This window comes from Heterodontus francisci, chromosome 30 (assembly GCF_036365525.1).
Source record: "Heterodontus francisci isolate sHetFra1 chromosome 30, sHetFra1.hap1, whole genome shotgun sequence".
NCBI lineage: Eukaryota > Metazoa > Chordata > Chondrichthyes > Heterodontiformes > Heterodontidae > Heterodontus > Heterodontus francisci.
The window spans coordinates 55965192-55992327 of record NC_090400.1 but is presented as its reverse complement, the minus strand read 5'-3'; the positions used below and the strand labels follow the sequence as shown (position 1 = coordinate 55992327).

At 41.3% G+C, this 27136-nt stretch overlaps 1 protein-coding gene across 2 annotated transcripts in view; it reads right to left on the bottom strand.

The window, feature by feature from the left end:
• Positions 1-27136, bottom strand: part of med13a (mediator complex subunit 13a) — a 178956-nt gene that overhangs the window by 146934 nt on the left and 4886 nt on the right. For both annotated transcript variants that reach the window (XM_068010720.1, XM_068010721.1), the window contains exon 2: positions 12438-12672. In XM_068010720.1, coding sequence (XP_067866821.1) covers positions 12438-12672 — 235 coding nt within the window. The remainder of the gene's footprint in view (positions 1-12437; positions 12673-27136) is intronic.

Here is a 27136-nt window from a genome sequence, read left to right as displayed (position 1 = left end):
TGCAGGGGTCTACCACCTACAGCTCCAGAACCGCATGCAGCTCTAACATCTCATTTGCGGCTCCCAATCTTTTCCAGTTGGATCACATTAACATGTTAAAAGCCTAAAAATGTCAAAGAAAAGCAAAGAGCTGCGTTTTTATTGTGGGTACACTTTATAGTTTCAAATGATTTCAACGAAAACCATAATCATTCTCCAAATAAACCTGTTCAAGTGGTATAGCTACACCATGGTTATAGATTATGCCTTTGATTCAAGGAATAAGTTTTATGGTTGCGACTGTTATTGTTTCTAATATAGCGGAGATGATAAATTATTCTGAATGTGCTATTACAGAAGCTTTTATTTTTAAAAATCACAGGAAATATTTGAAAAAAATAATCTCAAGATGCACAGAATTAGACTAAAGTTTGTTTTAAAGATGACGTTACTGACAAAAATTATAGTAAGTCAAAAAACACAATAATTCAGAGTTAGTTGTTTTAATTTTGATAAATAAAATGTGTTGAAGTATTCAATATGCAAATTATGCAGTCTACCAAAGATGCTTGGCAATTTGCCACGTATTTGGGTTAGAAACGCTGAATTTTCATCTTGTCTAAAGAACGAACTATTGGGAGCCACAATTTTTTTTTTAAAAAGGCACTTCAAGTTAAAAAAGGTTGCAGACTACAGTGTTAGTGTAAGTGAAAGTATATTTTCCAAGTAAATGAAAAAGAAACTTCCTCCATTTAAACAAACAAGTACAATGCCCAGGTCCTTCAAGGCTCAGCAGGTTTATCTGGCAAGAAGCTGAGCCACACAGACCAGGAAAGTCTTAGGCCCAATCCCCAGTTGGGATGTTGCAATTAGTCTCCACACCCCAGAGAATTGGGTTCTACTAACCTCATGAGAAACATCCATAGTGTTCTATCTAGAGGCAATAATTAGCATTGAAGAAACACACTCAACAGTAGTTAAACTTGGATTGTAGCCAACACTGGGCATCAAAGTTCAAACCTTTGAGTCAATTGTTCAACAATCCAACTACCCAAACTGCCAATAAACAATCAATATGAAAATTTGAAAATGGCCCAGTGAATCTCAAAGCAGTGTGCAAGTTTATATACCAGTAATTACAGTAATACTTACCCATTAATTCCACCGATTAATTTCTTTTGACCAGTGCAGCGTTTATAATGCACAGAAGGATGCTTACAACAGAGGTCATTAAGCAGAGCAAAATCATCCCTTTACTCCCCAAAGTAATAGTCTGATAGCATTATCTGACTGCACGTTACTAATTAATGAACATCTCCCGACTTGATCTTGGTAAGTGGTGTTTTTCACGCATGGATATACTGAGAAAAGTGCAGTCAACACATTTCAATTATTAAATTTTCTAAGCATAATTGTATTGTGGACATTTCACAATCTCCTCTCCCACCATCACCCTCCCCACACCCCAAACCAAAATTTATTCAATCCTCCATTTTACATAAATCCAAAATGAACACGATTGTGGAACTGCAACCCTAAACAGTTAAATCAGTTGTGCATCAGGAGTGGTTATTTTTCGAACTAAAACTGCAAACCTGGCAATGTGAAGCAAGGTACTTAATTGTTTAAATGTTGCTACAAGCATTGTAGTTAGTTTAAAAAAAAGTTAAAATATGGCAGTGATTGCTTCCCATCACAAAAAACTGCTGGCATCAGGGAGAACTTTTTAAAACCTTCTGCAAGTTGGCAGCGAAACATTTGATAGTTTAAAAATGTCTTTTGGTTTTCCAAGACCAAATACAATAATCTTGTGTGTGATTTTACAAGACACAAGGCATATCACAGTTGGAATGGCTAGCATTCCAAAGTGCTATTAACAGATGTTCAGGGAGCATTACATGCTGGTAAACAGCAAGTTTAAATTGTACTTCTGTAGCAAGTGTGAAGGCCAGTGTCAGCAGCACAGTAATACATCAATTTTATAATACAACCGTAAAACAAGTCAAATTCCACACCTGCATCAGCACCTGAGACTCACCTCACAATTTTATGGGTTCAAGGGCAACAGTTGGAATGCTTTCTACTGGCCAACCTAGGACTGGCATCACAGATGCTCTCCTGCAGTTCCAGCAGAAATACAAAACAAAAGAACTTTAAAATGACACATTGCAACTTTTTTTTGTTACTGACTGATCTGGGAGCAGATCACCCACATATATAATAAAAAAATGTTTTTGTACCCAAATTTACTTAATTTTGGCATTAATAATGGATATACTGCATATTGGTACCAACAGGATTAATTAAAATAAAAGCAAAATACTGCAGATGCTGGAAATCTGCAATAAAAACAAAGTGCTGGAAATACTCAGCAGGTCAGGCAGCATCTCTGGAGAGAGAAGCAGAATTAACGTTTCAGGTCTGTGACTTTACATCAGAATTGGCAAAGATTAGAAAATAATTAGGTTTTAAGCTAGTGTTACGACCAGGCGAGCAATGACTAAGGGTTTTTTGCTGTCTTTACCTGGTCTTATTGCAACAGGGTTTTTTTTAAATAAACACGCTACGTTTTGAGCTCCCCTTTGCATGCCCACGCAATATAAACATGCAGATAGGAATAAAGAAAAGATAACTAGAACAGCTTGAGGCAACATCTGGTCACTGTTTTGAACTTGCTGTAGTCCTTGATTTAAGATATGGTCTTGTGGTTCGTTGGGGTCCAGTATTAGTCTTAAATCTTGTTCACGTAGGAAATCTTTCTCTCTTTTAGCTTCACGTGTTTTCACAAGATTCAGTTCCATGCGAAGAGATAAAGGCAGACAGAAGAGGCTGCAATTCTTGCTTCAGTTCCAAGAGAGGTGTTTACGCCACGAGACCATGGCTTTGTCTGGCAATTCCTTTTGTTGGGAGTTCAAAACTCTGCAACAGCTAGTCATGTGACTAAAACTGGTCTGACCACTTCTGTGTATTGGGGAAGCAACTGCTGGATTCCCATTGTTTCAACATTGTCTGTTACCATGGAAATTTCTTTCCGGTCAAGTTTTGCAATTTTAAGTTTTAATGTTCATGTGGCAAAATAATGTGTGCCTCAGTCTTGGCAGGTGGGGTTTGCCTGACACAAGCTAAGGCAGGGGGCGAGGGGTGGGGGTGGAGTTTGGTGGCAAAAGAACAAAAGGAAAGGTGCGTGATAGGTCAGAGGGCAGGAGAGATTAAATAACAAAGCTGTCATGGGACAAAGGCAAAGTGTGTGTTAATGCTTGTGGTGAAAGATAAAGCATTAGTCCAGAGTGTGTTAATGGCAAGAGTAATGAGCAACTCTGTCCACATGAAAAAACAGGCATGGTTAAAAAATAAAAATTTAATATAAAAAAGGCCAGTCATACTCTGAAATTGTTGAAATCAGGTGGAGTCCGCGTGGCTGTAGAGTGCCTAATCGAAAGATCAGGTGCTGCTCCTTGAGCTTGCATTGATGTTCACTGGAACGCTGCAGCAAGCCAAGGACAGAAATGTGGTTATGAGAGCAGAGGGGGGGGGGGTCGTTGAAATGGCAAGAAACCAGAAGCTTGGGGTCATACTTTCGGACTGAGTGGAGGAAATCCGCAAAAGCAGTCATCCTATCTGCGTTTGGTCTCCCCAATGTAGAGGCAACCGCATTGTGACCAGCGAATACAGTATACTAAATTGAAGGAAGTAAAAGTAAACCCCTGCTTCACCTAAAAGGAGTGTTTGGGGCCTTGGATGGTGCGGAGAGAGGAGGTAAAAGGGCAGGTATTACACCTCCTGCAATTGCATGGGACGGTGCTGTGGGAAGGGGACAAGGTGTTGGGGGTGATGGAAGAGTGGACCAGGGTGTCGCGGATGGAACAATCCCTTCGGAATGCTGACGGGAGGGGAAGGGAAGATGTGTCTGGTGGTGGCATCACGCTGGAGGTAGCGGAAATGGCGGAGGATGATCCTTTGGATGTGGAGGCTGGTGGGGTGGAAAGTGAGGACAAGGGGAACCCTGTCATGGTTCTGGGAGGGAGGGGAAAGGGTGTGGGCAGAAGTGCAGGAAATGAGGCCCCTGCTAACCACAGTGTGGGGGGGGGGGTGAATCCTCAGTTGAGGAAAAGGAAGACATGTCAGAAGCGCTGCTGTGGAAGGCTGCATCATCAGAACAGATGCGCGGAGATGGAATTCTCCCAGTCGCATGTGGACAGGATGCAAGATGGCTACATCCCGGACGATATGTTGTATAGGGAGGTAGCCCATGCCAAGAGACCAACTGGGTGCCCAAAGCTCTGAAATCAAGGGTGCTGTCAAAAGAGAATGCATGCTCTCATCAATCACGACAAGCGAGAAACTCTAGTTGACGACTGATACAAATGGTAACAGCAGCTGTGGGCAGGAATTCGCCATCATGCAGAGATGGCAGTTCAGAAGCTCCAAAGCCAATGCCAGCCGTGTGAAAAAGGTGTCAGCAGAGATCGTCCCACACCACCGGCATGGGGCAACTTCATGTGTGGCAGACTTTGCCTCTGCAGAATCAGCTTGTTTAGCCATCAAAAGAAGTGCAGCAGATTTCATCTGACCTCAGCCTAGTTGAGGCTACATTCCCATCATCTTTCACAGATGGAAGGATGCCGACCATCAGTACAAGATTGAAGTCTGTTTTAAGTGTTTTTTTAAAAAACTAATACATGTACTTTAATACTTTAAAGAGCACTTTCACCATTACTTTTCATTAGTACAAGTTCAATATGGTCTTGCCAGGCAGAAAGTTTCAGCCAAGACCTGCAGTTGCACTCAGGGATGTTTTTCCAGTTTAATTTGGCAAAATACAAAGAAAAAGTCACAACCATTACACATCACTGATGGCAACAATGTTGCAGACACATGCCAATCTTAGTAATTTTTACCTAGCTTTTCCCCACAAAATGCATGAATCTTCTATTCACTTAATTGGAATTTTACACATTGCTAAGTATCATGGTTGATAAAGCCAATGAATGTCTGAACAGGAAGCAGACTATCACAGAAGGCCTTATTCCATTATATTACCTGCATGAATGAATCACATGTATTGGTAGAAATATTAATTAGTGCAAGAGTCAACTGAAAAACAAGGAAATGCCAATCATGTGTAAGCAAGTTCCAAAAACAAACATCAGTTTACTCAAAACATGTTGTCAATTGACAATGAAGAGAGAGAATATCAGTACTTTTCCCTGATTTTGCAATTATAGTTGTTTCAACATCTAATTCACATATCCTTCTACACTACCTCAAAAAATGTACCTCAAAATGCAACACAAGAACAACATCTGGGCTAATAAAAAAAAGCTAAAGTAGTGTGTAATTATCATCCCAAAGGCACCCCAGGTCACCTTCACACCACAGCAGTTCTGACAAGATCAACGGGAAGCATCTCAAAGCAGCTCCACAAATCTCAAGAACCTAACACTTTTAGACCAGTATAGAAGTCAATGAGGAAGCACCCAATTTCAGCAAAGTGCACAGCATGCCATGTATTTGAGGATAAATGTATTGGTCCATCTGTTTTACCAGATAGCAAAACTTATTGTGGGCTTGGGAAGAAATAAATAAAAAAAGTGTTTAGAGTTGAAATGTAGGTTGAGCATTCATTTAACTGATGTAAAGTTACACAATTTTGAAACTTGCACTACTCAGCTCCACAAGTCTGATCTAAATTGGGTGTTTTTGCATGAAGTTCATGCTCTGCATGGCCCATAAAGAAAAAGACTCTAGATACATTTTAAGCATTCAGCCTTTCATGACAGGTGGAAGTTGCTCACGGGCCACTTTGAACTTATAAATAGCCTCACCCAACGATTGTGTACAAAAACAAAGGTTTGGGATAAGGGGATGATTTAGCTTTCCAAGCTGCAATTTTGAGTCAGAGCTCTGGAAAAACAAACAATAGAAGAATCTAACGTGGAACAAGCTTTAGCCAAATTAAACTGTGAAACTGCAGTTTGTCTACAGACAAGTTGGTCCCAACAAGTTTAAATGAGAAAGGTCCAAAAGTATGAGGAAAAAGGAACACATTTTAAATACTAATTTTTGGTGCCATTAGTACAATGTTTATTGGAAGTATTAATCAGTAGAAATGCACACTTAGCTCTCGGACAGTGGGCATTCACGTTCAACAGATTGAATTATCAATTTCTACTATAAATTTGGCCCATAAAAAGCATTCATTTCTAAAAGGAGGAGAATAATGAAATTGCACCCAGTTATCAAAATGCTTCAGGTTGTTCCAAGACCCTCGAGTTGCAATTCGGGCTTCTTCACCTCCCACCTCAACCTACCATTATTGTCTTGTGTTCCCAACAATTTCCAAAGCAGAGCTTCTGATGATACAAAAATCTTCATCCTTTTATTATCCCACGTGACACAACTAGAATCAACAGTTATCCAACTACAGATTATGCAGGATGCAATATTCTCCAAAGCAGAAAATATCATGCCATCAGACCAGAATGAACAAGCTAAAATCAGTCACTATTTACTTACAGAATAAATATATAGAAGCAAGATAGTTAAAATGCAATACTTATGAACAGCATGAGTCTACAGACTGTTCATACCATACTTAGAACACTAGTAAATATTCTGTAATGTCGGTCACAGTAATAGCAGTGCTTATACCATGTAGGGGTGCAGTATTTAGCTACGTAGGAGCTAACATCAGCGCCACCAAATAAGTCAAATTCCAGCTTTATTAAAAATAGCGCCCTGGGAATTTTACAATCAATTATGCTGTGAAACCCATAAAATGAGTGGGCAATATATGGGCATCACTTGCTAATTCAATTTTGTAGAAAATTTAGTTCCAAATACATACAAACATATGAATTAGGAGTAGGTCACTCGACTCCTCGAGCCTGCTCCGCCATTCAATAAGTTCATGGCTGAACTGAATACTCCACATTCCCACCTACCCCCGATAACCTTTCACCTCCTTGCTAATCAAGAATCCATCTAACTCTGCCTTAAAAATATTCAGAAGACTCTGCTTTCACCGCCTTTTGAGGAAGAGAATTCCAAAGACTCACGACCCTCAGAGAAAAAATTTCTCAGCCTCAAATGGGCAACCCCTTATTTTTAAACAGTGACCCCTAGTTCTACATTCTCCCACAAGGGAAAACATCCTTTCCACATCCACCCTGTCAAGACCCCTCAGGGTTTTACCTGTTTCAATCAAGTCACCTCTTACTCTTCTAAACTCCAGCGGATAAAAGCCTAGCCTGTTCAATCTTTCCTCATAAGACAGCCCGCCCATTCCAGGTATTAGTCTAGTAAACCTTCTCTGAACTGCCTCCAACACATTTCCATCCTTCCTTAAATAAGGAGACCAGTACTGTACACAGTACTCCAGATGTGGCCTCACCAAAGCCCTGGATAGCTGAAGCATCACCTCTCTACTTTTGTATTCAATTCCCCTCGCGATAAAGGATAACATTCTATTAGCTTTCCTAATTACATGCTGTACCTACATACTAACCTTTTGCGATTCTTGCACTAGGACACCCAGATCCCTCTGCATCTCAGAGCTCTGCAATCTCTCACCATTTAGATAATATGCTTTATTCTCCCTGCCAAAATGGAGAATTTCACGTTTTCCACATAATACTCCATTTGCCAGATCTTCACCCATTCACTTAACCTATCTATATCCCTTTGTAGACCCCTTATGTCCTCTTCACAACTTGATTTCCTACCTCTGTTTCATCAGCAAATTTAGCAATCATACCTTCGTTCCCTTCATCAAAGTAATTTCTATAAATTGTAAAAAGTGGAGGCCCCAGCACAGATCCCTGTGGCATACCACTCGTTAGATCTTGCCAACCAGAAAATGATCCATTTATGCCTACTGTTTCCTGTTAGCCAGCCAATGTTACCCCTACACCATGAGCTTTTATTTTTTGCAACAACTTTTAATGTGGCACCTTATCAAATGCCTTCTGGAAATCTAAGTACAAAACATCCATCCATCCGTTCCCCTTCATCCACAGCACATGTAACTCCCTCAAAGAACTCCAATAAATTGGTTAAACATGATTTCCCTTTCACAAAACCATGTTGACTCTGCCCGATTACCTTGAATTTTACTAAGTGCCCTGCTACAATGTCTTTAATAATAGCTTCTAACATTTTCCCTAAGACAGATGTTAAGCTAACTGGCCTGTGGTTTCCTGCTTTCTGTCTCCCTCCTTTTTTGAATAAATATTTTTAGTCTGAATCACTTGAGGCTTAAGGGATTTTTATTAAAATATGGCAACTGTAGGAAATTGATTATAATGTAATTTTCTGTTTTATGGACATTTCTTATTTGAAGACAGTATAAATTAAACACATCGATCCAACAGCTAAATTTTCAGTCTTGTGCTCTTGGCACATTTCGGGAAATTAATTTCTACAGCTTGCCATTTCGGTGTACTCATTTCAAAGGATGGAAAATCATGGACAGTAGGTGCTCAATTCCTCAAAATACACTCTGGCATTTTGCAAAGCAGGAAATTTACCCATAAATGTTTAAAGGTAACAACGTGAAGACAGAGACTGGTGACAGGAAAAACCAGAGACAGTTCTTCTGGGGATTGGCCGGGGAGGGGGGAAGGGCAGGCAAGAGGAGACAGAGGAGAATCGGGAAAAAAAAAGTCAACAGCAATCTGGATTAATTCTTCTGGGTTCTCTGCTCGACATGGCTGCTCGAGCCCGAACTTCTTTGGTGTTTGTGTTCACGTCAAATCTCCCTCCTTGTAAACAAATCTTACCCCCACTTTATACCAATTACTACCAAGAGGGCAGACAGATAAGCAATCTGCTCCCAGATCTCTACTAATGCCAGCTGCTAGGAAGAGTGTGTGTGTGCCCGGAGAAGTTTTTTTTTTCCACTCCCAGATTTTCCACCCCTTCAAGCAAGACCTGGGTTCAACCTCTCCGACAGAGAGTTGCTCATGTCAAGAAATTAGATGACGTACCATGGCCTATTACACCATGCTACAAGCTGCCACTGAGAACAATATGCTTAAGTTCAAACTTTCAAGGAAGCAGGAGTATAAATTATAACAAACATTACAAAAAGAAATGCACATGATGTTTCAAAAGAAATTGATAGTGAACTTTACTGTATTATTGGGACACAAAAATATTTAAGCTTTGCTTCATTAACAATGACTCTGAACTGAGGACTTGTCCTTACAGTACAAGTTCCATTTAAAAACACACATTTCTCCCAGTATCAACTTCAAGATTAAGGATTCCTCAAGGAAATTGTTAAGTAAAGAATTGTATTTTTTAAGTGAATATGTAACAAGCAGCCCCAATATGTCTAGTCACACATGAACTTGCATACTGCAACCAAAATAAGTTAATCAGGGTTAATCAAAGTAAGAAAAAGATTACAACTACAGATCAAATGTCTGTCCCCAACTGGTGATCAACAGCATCCTGCTGAAAAAGCCATTTACATCCTTTTACTTTAACCTAAATTTTTTTTCCAGATAAGCTCTGATGTCACTGTACCGTCTTACAGGGCACTGTAACAACCCTAGTTTCGATCTTTCACACTGAAGACAATCTCTGATCAAAGATAAAGTAATTAACATAACGCTTCAGCTGTCTGAGCTAATTCAGCTCCATCACTGTTTCTCAGCAATTCCTGAAAGCCAATAGATAGTGCCGGATGAGATCACCAACACAGAAGCTGACTAAATTAATTTAACTATATTTAAAAAAGGAGATACTGATGGAAAGTATTGCATTAGAAGATTCTACAAAGGGAAAATGCATCAAGAGTACTTGGTAGTACAGAATTTTAAGATACCACATTTAACGCTTGCCCTGCGTGGAGCAGAAGATCATAACTCGGACTGCAGCGGAGGTTTTACAGTCAGCATGCTTTTCAAACACAGATAGTTGAGCAGTGTCCCTGGGTCAGACCTCTAACTTACCAGAAATTGCTCATAAAATGATTAACTGAGCAAGATCCATGCTGCCTGCAGGTGGCAATGCGTACGTACATACGAACAAAGAGCAGGAGTAGACCATTCGGCCCCGAGCCTGCTCCGTTAGTTGATATGATGATGGCTGATCTGATTGTGGCCTCCACTCCACTTTCCTGTCAACCCCCTCTACCCTTTGACTCGCTTGTCAAGAATCTAAGTCAGCCTTAAAAATATTCAATGACCCTGCCTCCACTGTTTTCTGGGGAAGAGAATTCCACAGACTAATGACGCGCAGAAAAAATTCCTCCTCATCTCAGTCTGAAATGGGAGAGCCCTTATTTTTAAGCTGCGTCCCCTAGTTCTAGTCTCTCCCACAAGGGGAAACATCCTCTCAGCATCCACCCGGTCAAGTCCCCTCAGTAAGATCATTTCTCATTCTTCTAAACTCTAATGGATACAGGCCCAATCTGTCCAACCTTTCTTTACAAGATAACCCCTTCTCGACTGTTTCCATCCCTAGAATCAGTCAGGTGAACCTTCTCTGAACTGCTTTTAATGCAATTACATCCGTGCAACAGGAATTACTCTATGTCTTGAAACAACTTAGGAAATTTGAGGAAAAAGAATTGCAAGTGCACAATCAAAAAAATACTAGAAATATATAGGTCATTCAGCATCTGTAAAGAGAAATAAAAATAACTGACATTTTGGGCATCTACCCTTCATCAGAACCTATCCAACACACTGAAAACACCATACATTGTCTGCTTATAGGTGCTAAAAACCAGTTATAAATTTCTTCCATCTTCTATCCTCCCCCAACCAACCCCGGATTTTCCAATTTTAGTAGCGAACCTACTTTTAGATTCATTTATGCAGTAAATGAACTATCAAGGAAAGCAGCAACAGATTTAACTTGAAACATGCTCATGAGGGCATGTGGCTGAAGTCCAATATTAAGATAAAGGACAATGACCAACAAAATCCACCCCCCCCCCCCACCCCATTAAAGAAGTGCTGAAAAATCTCATACTCTTTCTGCACAACATCATTCGAGTAAATCAGATGTTCAGAATACAAAACAATTTAACCATGGCTATTCGCATTTGTAAAACAGGTAGTGTGATTCCATTAGATAATGAAGTTATCATAACACATCTCAGTAATGTAATAACCTCACAGTCTGAGAGCACGCTTGCAGGGCTCGAACTAGACAGGTGCAAAGACCAGTGTGCCAGCTCTGAATTGTGAGTAGGCATCCAGAATATTCACTTGGGTGTGGGTCTGGGTGTTTTCCCCCCGACCAATCACATTAGAGTTATCGCAGCACAGAAAACCCACTAACCGTATGACTCATCACCCCATCGGCTGATATAAAGGTTTACCATAATCACAGCCTGTCAGAAAGCTAATCAAGTCTACAAATCCTTCTTCCTCTACTTCATGCTCTTCCCTTGGAAGACATGAACCAAAAAAAACTACTTAAAAGATATTTCTTGCTTACAGACCACTAAGGAGCTAAAGCTGCAAGACAAGCTGAAATACACTGAATACCACAAAAACTAGCAAAATATTAACCTTATCTTTGCATGGAGGAGTAATAAGACTAATTTTATTCCAATAGGTAATATGGCTTACTAGTGAAAATAATTCTACAACTTGAATTTAAAAATAGCACCAGACGTGTAAAAATACATCTCAAGAAGCTTCCCAAGAGATGTAATAAAAAACCAAACCAAAGGAGGCGACATTAGCTGGGATGATCAAATGTAGTGGATTTTAAGGAGGCCGTTAAAAGACTGAGGAGGAGATGGAGAAGAGGAAGGATTAAGGGATGGAGCTCCAGATTATGGTACCTAATTGACTTAAGTCACAACCACCAAATGATAAAAAGGTAGTGAGAGTGCATGCTAGGCCAAAGTCAGAGGAATGAGTTCAGATGCCATGGTGTGGTCAAAGTGGGTGGGGGCAGCTGGAGGAGGTTACAGAGATTGAGAGGAGCAAGGCTATGAAAGAATTTAAACAGGAGTAGAAGAATTTTAAATTTGAGGCATTGGGAGGACCAGGAGTCAAGGGTGGTGCTTAAAGTCCATTTGCCAAATTATCTGCTTATTTTGGAGCAAGTCCTTCAGCAAAGGGAAAAAAAAGCTTCGACAGAGACTTTTTAAAAATGTTTATCTTATTACAATTTCCACCACTTAAACTATCCCTGCGCACCCTGGGAAGCCACCTATATCTGGCAAACGATCTTGACCATTTGCCACGGCCAAAAGCATCAATTGGAAAAACAAAAAATGACTGCAAGTTGCTCTCACTTCTGCTCCACCCTCATCTTGCCAGCTCCATCCGTCCCTTACCCAATCCTTTGTTGGGATGCAGCACCAATCACTGTGGACCTCATTATTTTATATACAAGTTTCCATGGAGAGGCTTGTCAAACTATTTGATCAGGGTGTTGATAAGATAATCAAACTTTTTCTTGAAAAACTTTAGATTCATTCTCACCTTTGAGTTCATGGTGAATGAGGTCAGCAAAATTTGGCACTTCACCCCACCAGAAAATCCAAAGCTCTCTGTGGCCTGGTGTCATGTCCCTTCGCCACACACAAAGTACATTAGCCTTCAAGCAGCGGCTAAAACTGCAGAGAATGGCATCGTCTTCAGCTACCGGGATAACAAGCGGTGTCCCTACAGGACCTTGCCACGAATAACGTCGCCATTTAATTCCAGGCAGGTCAGCCTAGAGGGAAACAGAAAAACAAGAGGTTAAGCTATTAAAGAATCAACTGCCCACAGCAGTTTGTGTCATAACAGGAAACAAGTGTATAATCCATTGTAAAGATAACTTTCAAAATTTTGGCACATTTGATTTGCAGCCAGACGCGCACAAGTTCAAGTTCCAGGACTGCCAGTCACTGAAACCACCAACAAGTTTCAGCAATTCTCAGCCAGGTCACCAGTTCGAGGGCAGAAAAACATCATGTGTGATTTTTGACATATCTATTAGACTACCACAGAACACATTAAGCACAGCCATGGGAACAGTGATCTAGAACACCATATTCTATCCAACTGAAATGAGTTCCATGGGAAGAGCATGCAAAAATGTTTAGGAAAGTATAACACAGGATCAAAGATTGCAAGATAACCAAACAAGGTACTCTATTCTTCAATTTCTTCCATCACAGTGGTTTTGTTTTAATTTTTCTGAAAAAGATGAATCTCCAACGATGTACTATGACTAACAGGTGATGGTGGTGGGATAGAAAGAAGAAGAAAAAAAAGAGATGCAGAAGAAGATATTCAAGTAATTCAATAATAAGCAGCTTCAGGATGTATGCTAAAAGTACTGTATTGACTTCAATGCATAGACTCAGAGTCATGAAGGAACATTCAAAAGTACAACTTGCTCCTTGCAACATTAACTAGGAGTTGTACTGTTCACAGGCTTCAAAATTAGTACTGGCAGACTCAATTAAGACCAGTTATTGCAACTGTGAATCAATGACAATAGTATAACACAAGTTAACACATTCCAAAACCAACACATGCTTACTACATTGTACACTCCCACATGCAAGAAGCTCCTTGTACTTATTATAAACTGCTTAAAAATGAAGTCAGTGTTCTTTATGTACAGGCATTTCAAAGTTATTATAGAGGAGCAGTGTACAGATTAACTAGACAGTTATTCTTCCTACGATGCCTTTAATTTTGAGCCCAGTAACAATAAATGGTTGCAGAGATAACAATGCTTTGATCATAAAATTAAAATCCCAATTATGGTCCTTATTTACAAGGGATTAAAGAGTTTCATTTGAGACTGCATACACAGTTCACTACGAATAATTATAGTTAAACTAAAATTAATTTCTAGAGATTTAGTTATATGCCAAAATTGAATATTCAATTTCAATGCTCAATTACAGGCTACCTGTATCCCACTCTTCAAGTCAATTCAGTGCCAACTGCGAACTTCTCTTCTCAATCTACTTATCATTGCCCTTTCCCCCAATCCTGTTAACAAAAAAGGCCTTTGACATTCTGTTGATGTATGGCAAAAAAGCCTGAAAAGTACAGAACTTCTTTCCAGCCCTAAGTTTCACAGTCTGGAAAAATTTTCCAAGCTGAGTTTTAATAATAGTCAAAATATCCCTCAGGATTCCTTCAGAGTGACAAGCATCTGTAGAATTGTATATCCTAGTAAGGGAATCAATGCCTTTGGGTGGGATGCGGGAAAATATGAAGAAGAAAAACACAATTAAAAGAAATTATTCCCATGTTACAACTTCAAGAAGCTTACTCCAACTAAACTTTTAAAACAATAGAAAATCCATTAAGTACTCTGGACCAACCTCCTGGCTTTTACTACAGATATTTATGGCAAAGTAAACAGCAGATTTAATACTTTTCTAGCTGCTTTGGAATGCATTTGTACAGCTAAAAAAACTACTGGAGAACTCTGTGCACAAATATACTGGTATGCTGGGATGATGTTCAACTACAGGGTGCTGCGCCAGACTACATTATGAAGGAGTCTACACTCTGGTCAAAATCCAACAAGTATAGAAATATAGATGGTTATGTACACTATCCTCTATGCAAGACTACAGCTAAAATTTGAAAACAGGAAGTCACTGCTAAAATGTTATGTTATTTTGCAAGTCAACACATTAAAGACTACAGTATCTGAGTCACAATTTCCTGTTTGAAGGCTACTTACTCAAAGAACTCCGATACTTGTGTTTTTTTGTATTTGAGCAGAAATCTATATAAATTTCTGAAGTGGACCAAAAGTTTTCTCAACCACCACAGATTTGAAAAGAATGCTGAAAACAAACTTGTTTCCACTCCTGGTAAAGATTAATAAAAAGATAAGCTGGGGATGTTCAGATAAAGATCACCCCACTAGAAAACTATTTACTTGAGCTTGTTTACATCACTCTCAGTTGCAGGCTGTGTAACAAATGCATGGTCACTTGCCCTTCTCACCCATGTACTAACCACTGATTACAAGTAGATATTCACCTATACCAAATTCCGCACCTAAATTGTTTTGAGTGGCCACACAAAAAGTTGATCTCTACACAAGTGTAGAATAGACTAAACAACCTCCTTTAAAAAATTAAAGCTGGATTTATATAGCATCTTTCACAATGTCCCAAAGCACTTCACAGCCAAAATATTATTTTTGAAGCATAATCATTTTTTTTATTTCCAAAATATACTTTATTCATAAAAATCTGTAAAAATTACATTGCCAAACAGTTTCCAAACAGCACCAAAAAATACAAACATTGCAAGGGAGATCAGTTTCCTTCAATACTGTCATGAGTTTCTTCCCAACCCTTCCTTTTCACAATTGTCATGTCAATTACAGTTTTACATTTACAGCAATTCAGAATATTAACGATACAGTTCGAGGGGTTTCCCATGGATCCAGCCCCTCAGTCCAGCTTGGTGGGGGAACCTTACACTGTGGTCTTTCCCCACTGAGCCTTTGCTGCGGCTGCCCCAAGCTTTAGTGCGTCCCTCAGCACGTAGTCCTGGACCTTGGAATGTGCCAGTCTGCAACATTCGGTGGTGGACAACTCTTTGCGCTGGAAGACCAGCAAGTTTCGGGCAGACCAAAGGGCGTCTTTCACCGAATTGATAGTCCTCCAGCAGCAGTTGATGTTTGTCTCGGTGTGCTTCCCTGGGAACAGCCCGTAGAGCACAGACTCCTGTGTTACAGAGCTGCTTGGGATGAACCTTGACAAAAACCACTGCATCTCTTTCCACACCTGCTTTGCAAAGGCACATTCCAGGAGGAGGTGGGCGACCGTCTCTTCCCCACCACAGCCAACGCGGGGGCACTGTGCGGAGGGGGCGAGACTTCGGGTGTGCATGAAGGATCTGACGGGGAGGGCCCTTCTCACCACCAGCCAAGCTACGTCTTGGTGCTTGTTTGAAAGTTCTGGTGATGAGGCATTCCGCCAAATGACTGACGGTCTGCTCGGGGAACCATCCGACAGGATCCACCGTTTCCTTTTCCCGTAGGGCCTTGAGGACATTCCGTGCAGACCACTGCCTGATGGACCGGTGGTCAAAGGTGTTTTCCCGCAGAAACTGCTCCACGAAGGATAGGTGGTACGGCACGGCCCAACTGCATGGTGCGTTCCGCGGCAATGTGACCAGGCCCATCCTTCGCAACACCGGGGACAGATAGAACCTCAGCACGTAGTGACACTTGGAGTTTGCGTACTGGGGATCTACACATAGCTTGATGCAGCCGCACACGAAGGTGGTCATCAGGATGAGGGCCACGTTGGGTACATTTTTCCCGCCCATGTCCAGAGATTTGAACATCCTGTCCCTCCGGACCCGGTCCATTTTAGATCCCCAGACGAAGCGGAAAATGGCTCGGGTGACTGCCACGGCGCAGGAGTGGGGTATGGGCCAGACCTGCGCCACGTAGAGCAACAACGTGAGCGCCTCGCACCTGATGACCAGGTTCTTACCCACAATGGAGAGAGATCGCTGCCCCCACATGCCCAACTTTTGTCGTACCTTGGCTACTCGCTCCTCCCATGTTTTGGTGCACGCCCCGGCACTTCCGAACCATATCCCCAGCACCTTCAGGTAATCTGACCTGACGGTGAAGGGGACAAAGGATCGGTCAGCCCAGTTCCCAAAGAACATGGCCTCGCTCTTGCCGTGGTTAACTTTGGCTCCCGAGGCCAGTTCGAACTGGTCGCAGATGCTCATCAGTCTGCGCACGGACAGCGGATCCGAGCAGAAGACGGCGACGTCATCCATGTACAGGGAGGTTTTGACCTGAGTGCCTCCGCTGCCTGGGATTGTCACCCCTCTTATGCTCGCATCCTTCCTAATAGACTCAGCAAAGGGTTCAATACAGCAAACAAACAAGACCGGGGACAGAGGACAGCCCTGTCTGACTCCAGATTTGATCGGGAAACTTTCAGATTCCCACCCGTTGATTGACACTGCGCTACTGATGTTTGTGTAGAGCAGTTGGATCCAATTGCAGATTCCCTCCCCAAACCCCATTTTGGAAAGCACATCCATCATGTAGGTGTGCGATATCCTGTCAAAAGCCTTCTCCTGGTCCAGGCTGATGAGGCAGGTGTCCACCCTCCTGTCCCGTACGTAGGCGATCGTATCCCTGAGTAGCGCGAGACTATCAGAGATCTTCCTGCCGGGTACAGTACAGGTCTGATCGGGGTGAATCACCAACTCCAGAGCAGACTTGACTCGACTGGCTCATTGTGGTAAAATTGGTAAACTCTGCAGTCATTATGCACTCAAGTTCCCCAAACAGGAATGTGGTAAAAGACCAGAATACCTGTTTTAGTGATGTTGGTTGAGGGATCAATGCATTACATTACATACTCCCCAGCTCAAATAGTGCCATGGGATCTTTTATGTGATCTTGAGGATAGATGGGGCATCAGTTTACTATCGCATCTATAGGATGACACTACCAACAGTGTAACACTCCCTCAGAACTGCAGTGAAGTGCAAGCCAAGACTTGAACCTATGGCTTTCTGACTCAGAGGCAAGTGTGCTAACACTGAGCCACGGCTGACATCTACATGAAAGCTACGCCCATTGTTCAAGCATAGAAGTTGTCATGACTATTAAAATTTTACCCAGTAGCTTTAGTACAGTACCCTCAATGTGACTGGATGGGGATACAGCCATCAACACATACCAAAAAGTGACACTCAGAACAAATTCAATTTTTCCAGCTAAAGTTCACACCCTCAAACTCCAAAATTTTCATGGAAAAATAATCAAGTGTATATTCAAGTTTGCTTTATTAAAAACTTTGTTTGCAAATAGGGCTTCTCCGTTCACTTCACATAGTAGCACCGAATACCTTGGGTGGCAAGCCCCTTGAGCACATCTGTTACACAATACAGATCTCAAAATCCATCATCTCATAAGTAATCAGACTAACTTTTTGTGTAGGGATTACTTCGCACCAAACCCAGCCCAAACTATAAACATCAAACCTCACACTGTAAAGCAAATTCACAGAAGGTGCTCACGTCTCCCACTTTCCACCCCCACCAGCTGCTACTCTAGCATATCTGCTCTCACTCACTGTTACAGGGAAGCCCTGTTCAAAAGACCACCGTAGACACTCCAGTTTAGATTTTAATCTAGGTATTGGGGACCTCCAGCAAATTAAGTAAAGGCATTAGTCAGCCCTCAGTCCCCTAATTTCGAGTGAAAATATACAAACATTTATAACTATTGCACACAGGCAATTCATTTGGGCCACACACAAATCATTCAAAAACCAGGATTCCACTGAAAAAAAGATAGAAACCACCACTAAAAAAACTACAGATACAATTAATGCAGTTTAGCCTAAAGGTAGCAAGTACGAGTTTGCCACAAACTTGGATTTCCTCCCAGAAGCTTACTCACATGGCTTGTGCGTCATGTGGTTCTAACACGAAGACTTCAATGAGGTTTTAACTACGCAAAAGCAATTTAAATTGAAACGGAAATAGTACTTTCAAGAGATTCGCCCTGCATCAATAGTTCTGGAATTCATTCATCTAGAGAGAGATAGAGAAAAAAAGCTGACAAATCCATCTAGAGTTTAATCTTCGTGTCCCATTTACACAGTACCCCCTTGTCTACTTATACAAATTTATTCCCACTACATGGATATGTGACTTCAATCACTCTCCCATCACCATGATCTGGCTACAGTAAGTTCCAAGAACAAGCCACCTGCCTCATGCACAATCTATTCAAAGTTAACAAAAAGTGAGCATTGGTCCTAAAGAAAATGAGTCTGGGGAATTAATGGATAATAAGGAGACGGTAGATGAACTGAACAGATATTTCGCATCGGTCTTCACTATTGGGGATACAAGTAGCATCCCAGTATTAGCTGTAAGTCAGGAAATGGAAGGGAGGGAGGAACTCAAGAAAATTATCACCAGGGAAGTGGTATTGAACAAATTGTTGGAGCTGCCAGCTGACAACTCCCCTGGTCCTGATGGGCTTCATCCTAGGGTGTTAAAAGAAGAGGCTAGTGAGATAGTTGATGCGTTAGTTTTAATTTTCCAGAATTCCCTAGGTTCGGGGACGGTTCCGTTAGATTGGAAATCAGCGAATGTAACTTCTTTATTCAAAAAGGGAAGGAGACAGAAAACAGTTAGCTCAACATGTCTTAGGGAAAATGTCACAAGCCACTATTAAAGACGTTACAGCAGGGCATTTAGAAAAATTCAACGTAATCAATCAATATGGTTTTGTGAAAGGGAAACCATGTTTAACCAATTTATTGGAGTTCTTTGAGGGAGTTACATGTGCTCTCGATAAAGGGGAACAGATGTGCTTAGATTTCCAGAAGGCAATTGATAAGGAGCCTCAAAAGGTTATTGCAGAAAAAAAGAAAGCTCATGGTGTAGGGGGTAATATATTGGCATGGAGAGAAGATTGGTTAGCTAACAGGAAACAGAATAGGTATAAATGGGTCATTTTCTGGTTGGCAAGATGCAACGAGCAGTGTGCCATAGGGATCTGTGCTCTGACCTTACCTTTTTACAACTTATATAAATGACTCAGATAAAAGGGACCGAAGGTATGATTGCTAAATTTGCTGATGACACAAAGATAGGTAGGAAAGCAAATTGTGAAGAGGACATAAGGGGTCTACAAAGGGATATAGATAGGTTAAGTGAGTGGGCAAAGACCTGGCAAATGAAGTATAATGTGGAAAAGTGTGAAATTGTCCACTTTGGCAGGAAGAATAAAGAATAATTAAATTATCTAAATGGTGAGAGATTGCAGAGCTCTGAGATGCAGAGGGATCTGGGTGTCCTAGTGCATAAATCGCAAAAGGTAAGTATGCAAGTACAGCACGTAATTAGGAAAGCTAATAGAATGTTATCCTTTATCGCGAGGGAAATTGAATACAAAAGTAGAGAGGTTATGCTTCAACTATCCAGGGCATTGGTGAGGCCACATCTGGAGTACTGTGTACAGTACTGGTCTCCTTATTTAAGGAAGGATGGAAATGTGTTGGAGGCAGTTCAGAGAAGGTTTACCAGACTAATACCTGGAATGGGCGGGCTGTCTTATGAGGAAAGATTGAACAGGCTAGGCTTGTATCCGCTGGAATTTACAAGAGGCGACTTGATTGAAACATCCAAGATCCTGAGGGGTCTTGACAGGGTGAATGTTTCCCCTTGTGGGAGAATCTAGAACTGTTTAAAAGTAAGAGATTGCCCATTTAAGACAGAGATGAGCAGAATTTCTTTCTCTGAGGGTCGTGAGTCTTTGGAATTCTCTTCCTCAAAAGGCGGTGGAAGCAGAGTCTTTGAATTGATAAGCAAGGGGGTGGAAGGTTATCGGGGGTAAGTGGAAATGTGGAGTAATCGGTTCAGCCATGAACTTATTGAATGGCGGAGCAGGCTCGAAGGGCCAAGTGGCCTAATCCTGCTCCTAACGCGGGCGTATGTATGTATGTATGTACATATTCGCCAACAAGCACAGCAATAACTTAATTACTCTGCCTGTCTCAACATAACAGTTGCTGCTCATGCTGTTCCTGAAATACCATTTCATATAAATTTAAAATTTGGATAGCATATTAAGTGTCCTCAATGCTTTGTGCCACTGAGTGGTGGAGTTATTCAATGCCAGCAACCCTCTCGTCGCAGGTTCAAGATCTCAGCCCTTTACTAATCAGAACCCTACTGGGAGGCAAAGAAAACAAATACAAGACTGTATCATGTCATATTCATTTCCTAACAGTCACCTTATTAAATGACAATTCTCGAAAGACAAATGCAGGTCACCTATCTGTTCCTTTGACTAGTGAAAGACAAAAAAAAAAAAACTTGCCTATTTTACTAAGCTTCTAACCTAATGCAAACCCCCATGAAATTCTAAGATTTAAATTTGATTTAAGAAAATGAACATTCAATTTAGGTATGTAACATATTGAATGATTAATGTTGCTACCTTTCAGTAAAAAATACAAATACAATAGCAGCTCAACAGCATATTACATGGTCTCATGACCAACGGCCAAAACATGTGCTAGTTTTTTTTTTTAAATAACGGCAATACCCAAAGTTTTTAAGGCAGTTATTTTAATTTAAAAAATTTGTTCTATTACAGAAATAATGAGACAAACAACAGGGAACCATATTAGCAATCCTTTTCAGGAATATACAAAACACTTATCTGAACTATAAACTTTTTAAAAACATTTGAACCCAAACAATTAACCAGCCCAAATTTCCAAACCTTCTCCACTTTTAAAAATTCCCCAACCCACATTAGCAACCAAACTTTTGGCCACCCCACCTAATATCTCATCCTTTGGCTCAGCATCCTTTTTTTGCCCTGGTCACACCTCAGTGCAACACTTTGGGGCAATTTTAAAAGTTAGGGTACTATATAAATGCAAGTAGCTTGTGCATATAAAAAAAAATACATAAACTTTTAATTTATCCTCACAAATAAATTGGCTTTTTGCCTATTTATTCATGTAAAAAATATAATTTGCATGAAGGAGGGAAAGGAAGTATTTCCAGTGCAAAATGTTGTAATCCACAACCAGCACCCTCTGCACAAATATGAGCAGTTGATATTTTAGGTCAGGAGTACTGCAAGCATTCCAGTGGAACCAGAGACAAAGACAGGTGAAAGATACGAGTTAGCATTTTGGCTAGCACTTCATTCCTGTATGAAGAATCCCATCCCATTCAAATAAGCTGTTACAGGTAGAGATTAAACCAAATATTGTAGCAAGAGAGACTTCTAAGTCGTATTCTGTGGACAACACAAGATTTATTTGGGTGGGGAAAAATGGAGAGAAAATCAAGAGACATGCAACACACAGAAAATACAACCCCTTTGCAAGTAATGTTCTCCTTTATTGCTGCCAACTTCATGCCATTTATCCCAAGTTCCAACACACAATCTCTGCAATCTACAACTGTTAGAGATTGCCCATTACTTTTTTTTAAATAGAAACTCAAAAACATAGCATTATAACCACATTAAAACAAAGGAAATGGACAGTTAATTCTTGAGAGATTAGGCAGCATCCATTGCTATATGCTTTAGAGATATTTATATCTTGATTTCAATGAAAACTAGTTAACCTCCAAAGCCAGCCAAAATACCTTACCTTCCTTCAAAACTAAATTTTGGGCCTGCAAGAATTCCATTAATAGCACCCATTAAGAAGTTCCTTGCCATTATTAAAATACACACAGTCTGCTGCACACTGCATCCGCCTTGCACTTAAAAGACAATCTGCAGCAGCTCGCCTCAAAACTATTCTTCTGTACACTGATATCACAGGACTATGGATCATCATGGAACCTAGCCACATTAAAACAATCTGAATAACTCATGTGGTTAATAGGTAAATCTACTTACAACATGGTGCATCATAAATTGTCCTACATTACAAAAGTACAAGACAGGGTACAGCTGCCACTGGTGGGATACACTCCATAGCATAAATACCAGAGGCTACAAAAGAAACAAATCCCAACTTTAACTGCCTGCCTTGGGTGAGCTGGTAGCATTCTTGCTCTGAATCAGAAATGTCAGGTTCAAATCCCACTCCAGGCCGTGAGCACATAATCTAAACTGACACTCCAGTGCAATGCTGAGCAAATGCTGCATTGTTGGAGCGGTTATCTTCCATGCAAGACATTAAACTGAGGTCCTGTCTGCCGGCTCAGGTGGATGCAAAATATCCTTTCGCTCTATTTGAAGGGGGGGGGGGGAAAATGACTCCAGTGTTCTAGTCAACATTTACTCTTCAACCAACACCAGCAAAAATAAATCGACTGGTCATTCATCTCAATGGCATTCATGGGGCCTTACTGCCACATTTGCCTACAAAACAGTGACTACACTTCAAAAGTAGTTCATTGACTGCGTAGTGTTTCTGGATGCAAGTTTGTTCTGAGCCGATAAGGCTGCCAATTTCAGTTATGTTAAACACAGGGTGCAGTCCCCTCCATTCTTTGGGTCTCAATAATTGCAATTGAGTCCAGAACACCTCAGCTTAGACACAGAACGTAAAATCTCTGATATAAAAATCAGTAAAGCGTCTCTCAAAACAAGTTCAAGCTCAAATTAAAAGCAATTATATACATACTAGGTTAGATCCTTGCTCTGTGCCAAGTCACTGCAGCAGAGGTGTTAAAATAGGTCTCAGTGCCTCCATGTGGAAAAGGAAACAAATGAAACAGTCTGCACTGAGTACTGCTAGAGGGCACAGAGTGAGAAGGAAGTTTGGTAAGTGAGGGAGTTCAGTAAGGAAGGGCACTATAAATTAATTAAGGAAAATAAAGTTAATTAAATTAACACAATAATGATGGCAGAACAGGTGATGTGTCACGGTTGCATTACATGGGAGCTCCTAGATGCCACGGCAATCCATGGCAACCATGTCTGTAGTAAATGTCTGCGGCTTGAGGAGCTTCAGCTAAGAGTCATTGAGCTGGAGGCCGAGCTGCAGACAATGCCATCCATCAGGGAGAGGGAAAGTTACCTAGACACCGTTCCAGAAGGCAGTTACACCCCTTAGGATAGGGTCATCTATTTTGGTCAGTGGTCAGGGACAGGAGGGTGTGACTGACAGTCAGGCTGGTAAGGGGAAATTGAGAAGGTGGAAGTGGAGGAGCCTCAGCCCTTGCAATTGAGCAACAAGTTTGAGGTTCTTGCAGCTTGTATAGACAAGAGTGAGGGCTGTAGTGTGGATGAGCAGACTGACCATGGTACAAGAAGCTATTCAAGTGGGGGGAGCAAGGGAAGTAGCGGTAGTAGGGGACAGTATAGTGAGGGGGATTGACACTTTTCTCTGCAGCCAAGAGCAAGAGTCCAGCAGGCAGGTGAACTGAAAGAAATAAGTACTATCTGATGGCCATTAGAGAGACATGGCTGCAGGATGACAGAATGGGACCTGAACATTGAAGGATACATGGCATTTAGGAAGGACAGGAAGCTAGGAAAAGGTGGAGGGGTGGCTTTGTTAATTAATGATGGTATTAGCACAATAGAGAGGGATGACCCAAGTTCAAGAAACCAGGATGTAGAAGCAGTTTGATTTGAGATGAGAAATGATAAAGGCAAGTCATCACTTGTAAGAGTGGTAATTAGGACCCCTAAAAGTAACAACACTGTAGGACGGGTATAAAAGGAAGAAATAATGGGTGTTTGCCAGAAAGGTATGGTGATAATCACAGGGGATTTTAATCTACATATAGACTAGAAAAATCAGATGGGCAGAGGTAGCCTAGATGAGGAATTCATAGAATGTTTTCCGGATAGTTTCTTAGAACAGCACGTTTTATTTATTTTTTTTTTTAATTTAGAGATACAGCACTGAAACAGGCCCTTCGGCCCACCGAGTCTGTGCCGACCAAGAACCACCCATTTATACTAACCCTACAGTAATCCCATATTCCCTACCACCTACCTACACTAGGGGCAATTTACAATGGCCAATTTACAAAGACCTGCAAGTCTTTGGCGGTGGGAGGTAACCGGAGCACCCGGCGAAAACCCACGTAGTCACAGGGAGAACTTGCAAACTCCGCACAGGCAGTATCCAGAATTGAACCCGGGTCCCTGGAGCTGTGAGGGTGCGGTGCTAACCACTGCGCCACCCTGTTCTGCTCCGTTCTGGACAGAATAGGATTAATTCATGATCTCACAGTGAAGGCGTGCCTAGGCAGCAGTGTTCATAATATGATTGAAATTTACTTCAGTTTGAGGGAGAGAAGTGGGTCCAAGTATGTTAAACTTAAACAAGAGCAATTATGAGGGCACAAAAGCAGAGCTAGCAAAAGTGAACTGGCAAAGTAGGTTAACGGATAGGTCAATAGAGACGCAGTGGCAGACATTTAAGGGAATATCTCAAAATATACAGAATAGATACATTCCAACGAGAAAGAAAAATTCCAAGGAGTGGACCCACCACCCATGGTTAACTAAAAAGTTAGTTAGTATCAAACTTAAAGAAAAAGCATATAATTCCGCAAAAATGGGACAGAATATAAACACAGTAAAAACTAAAAGATTGATAAGTAGGGAAAAATTAGTGACAGAAAGCTGGCTAGAAATATAAAAAAGATAGTAAGAGTTTCTATAGATATTTTAAAAAGAAAAATTAACAAAAAGTGAGTGTTGGTCCTATAGAAAGTGAGTCTGGGGAATTAATAAGGGAAAATAAGGAGATGGCAGATGAAGTGAACAAGTATTTTACATCGGTCTTCACTATAGAGAATACAAGTAACATCCCAGAAATAGTTGTAAATCAAGAAATGGAAGGGAGGGAGGAACTCAAGAAAATTACAATCACAAATAGTTGGAGCTGCGGGCTGACAAGTCCCCGGGTCCTGATGGACTTCATCCTAGGGTTTTAAGAGTGGCTAGTGAGATACTTAATGTATTGGTTTTAATTTTCCAAAATTCCCTAGATTCGGGGAAGGCTCCATTACATTGAAAAATAGCCAAGTTCTTTTAAGTAGTAACATGTGCTGTGGATAAAGGGGAAACCGGTGGATGTACTGTACTTGAATTTCCAGAAGGCATTTGATAAGGTGCCACATCAAAGGTTTTGCAGAAAAGCTCATGGTGTAGGGGGCAACATTTTGGCATGGGCAGTAGATTGGCTAGCTAACAAGAAACAGACAGTAGGCATAAATGGGTCATTTTCTGGTGTGCCGCAGGGAATCAGTGCTGGGACCTCAACTTTTTACAATTTTATATAAGTGACTTGAATGAAGGGACCATAGGTATGGTTGCTAAGTTTGCTGATGACACAAAGATAGGTAGGAAAGCAAGTTGCGAAGACGACAAAGAGGCTACAACGGGATATAGATAGGTTAAGTGAGTTGGCAAAGATCCATTTTAGCAGGAATAATAAAAAAAGCATATTATATAAATGGTGAGACATTGCACAGCCCTGAGATGCAGAAGGATATGGGTGTCCTAGTGCATTAATCGCAAAACGTTAGAATGCAGGTACAGCCAGTAATTAGGAAAGCTAATAGAATGTTATCGTTTATTGCAAGGGGAATGGAATACAAAAGTAGAGAGGTTATGCTTCAGTTATACAGGGCACTGGCAAATCCACATCTGAAGTACTGTGTACAGTACAGGTCTCCTTATTTAAGGAAGGATATAAATGTGTTGGAAGCAGTTCAGAGCAGGTATGCTAGAATACTTGGAATGAGCGGGTTGTCTTATGAGGAAAGGTTGGACAGGCTAGGCTTGTATCTGCCGGAGTTTAGAAGAGTAAGAGGCGACTTGACTAAAATATACAAGATCCTGAGGGATCTTGACAGGGTGAATGTGGAAAGGATGTTTCCTCTTGTGGGAGAATCTCGAACTAGGGGGTCACTGTTTAAAAATAAGGGGTTGCCCATTTAAGACAGATGTGGATAGATTTTTCCTCAGAGGGTCATGAGTCTTTGGAACTTTCGTCCTCAAAAGGCAGTGGAAGCAGAGTCTTTGAATATTTTTAAGGCAGAAGTAGGGAGATTCTTGATAAGCAAGAGGGTGAAAGGTTATTGCGTGTGGCAGGTAAAGCCTGGCTCGGGTATAAAATTTAAATCTGACACGGGCCCACCCCAACAATAGCCAACCCGAACCCAACCCGGGCCAGAGTCCTTTAATTTTTTTAAATGCCGACCCAGACACACGTAGTCAGGTTTGGTGAGGTAGCCAGGCTTTACTGCAGAGTGCGGAGTCCAGACTGCACATTTCCCGCCTTGAGGTCCTGAATACTCATTTAAGATTACTTCCTGGAGCAAGACAGCACTGTCCACGCCCAGCCCAACCCGAACGCTGGACCCAGAAGAGAGACCTGACCCAAACCTGTCGTCGGGTCTGGTCCAGTTTGGTTCAGGTCAGGTAGCCACACTTTAGAGGCAGGAATGTGAAGTTGAGGTTACAATCAGATCAGCCATGATAGCGTTGAATAGCGGAGCAGTGGTCTACTCTTGCTCCTAATTTGTATGTTCGTATGTAAGTCGTCATTCCTTCACTGTCACTTGGTCAAAATCCTAGAACTCCCTAACAGCACTGTGGGTGTCCCTACCCCACATGGACAGCAGCGGTTCAAGGTGGCAGCTCACCACCTTCTCAAGGGCAATTAGGGATGGGCAATAAATGCTGGCCTAACCAGCGACAT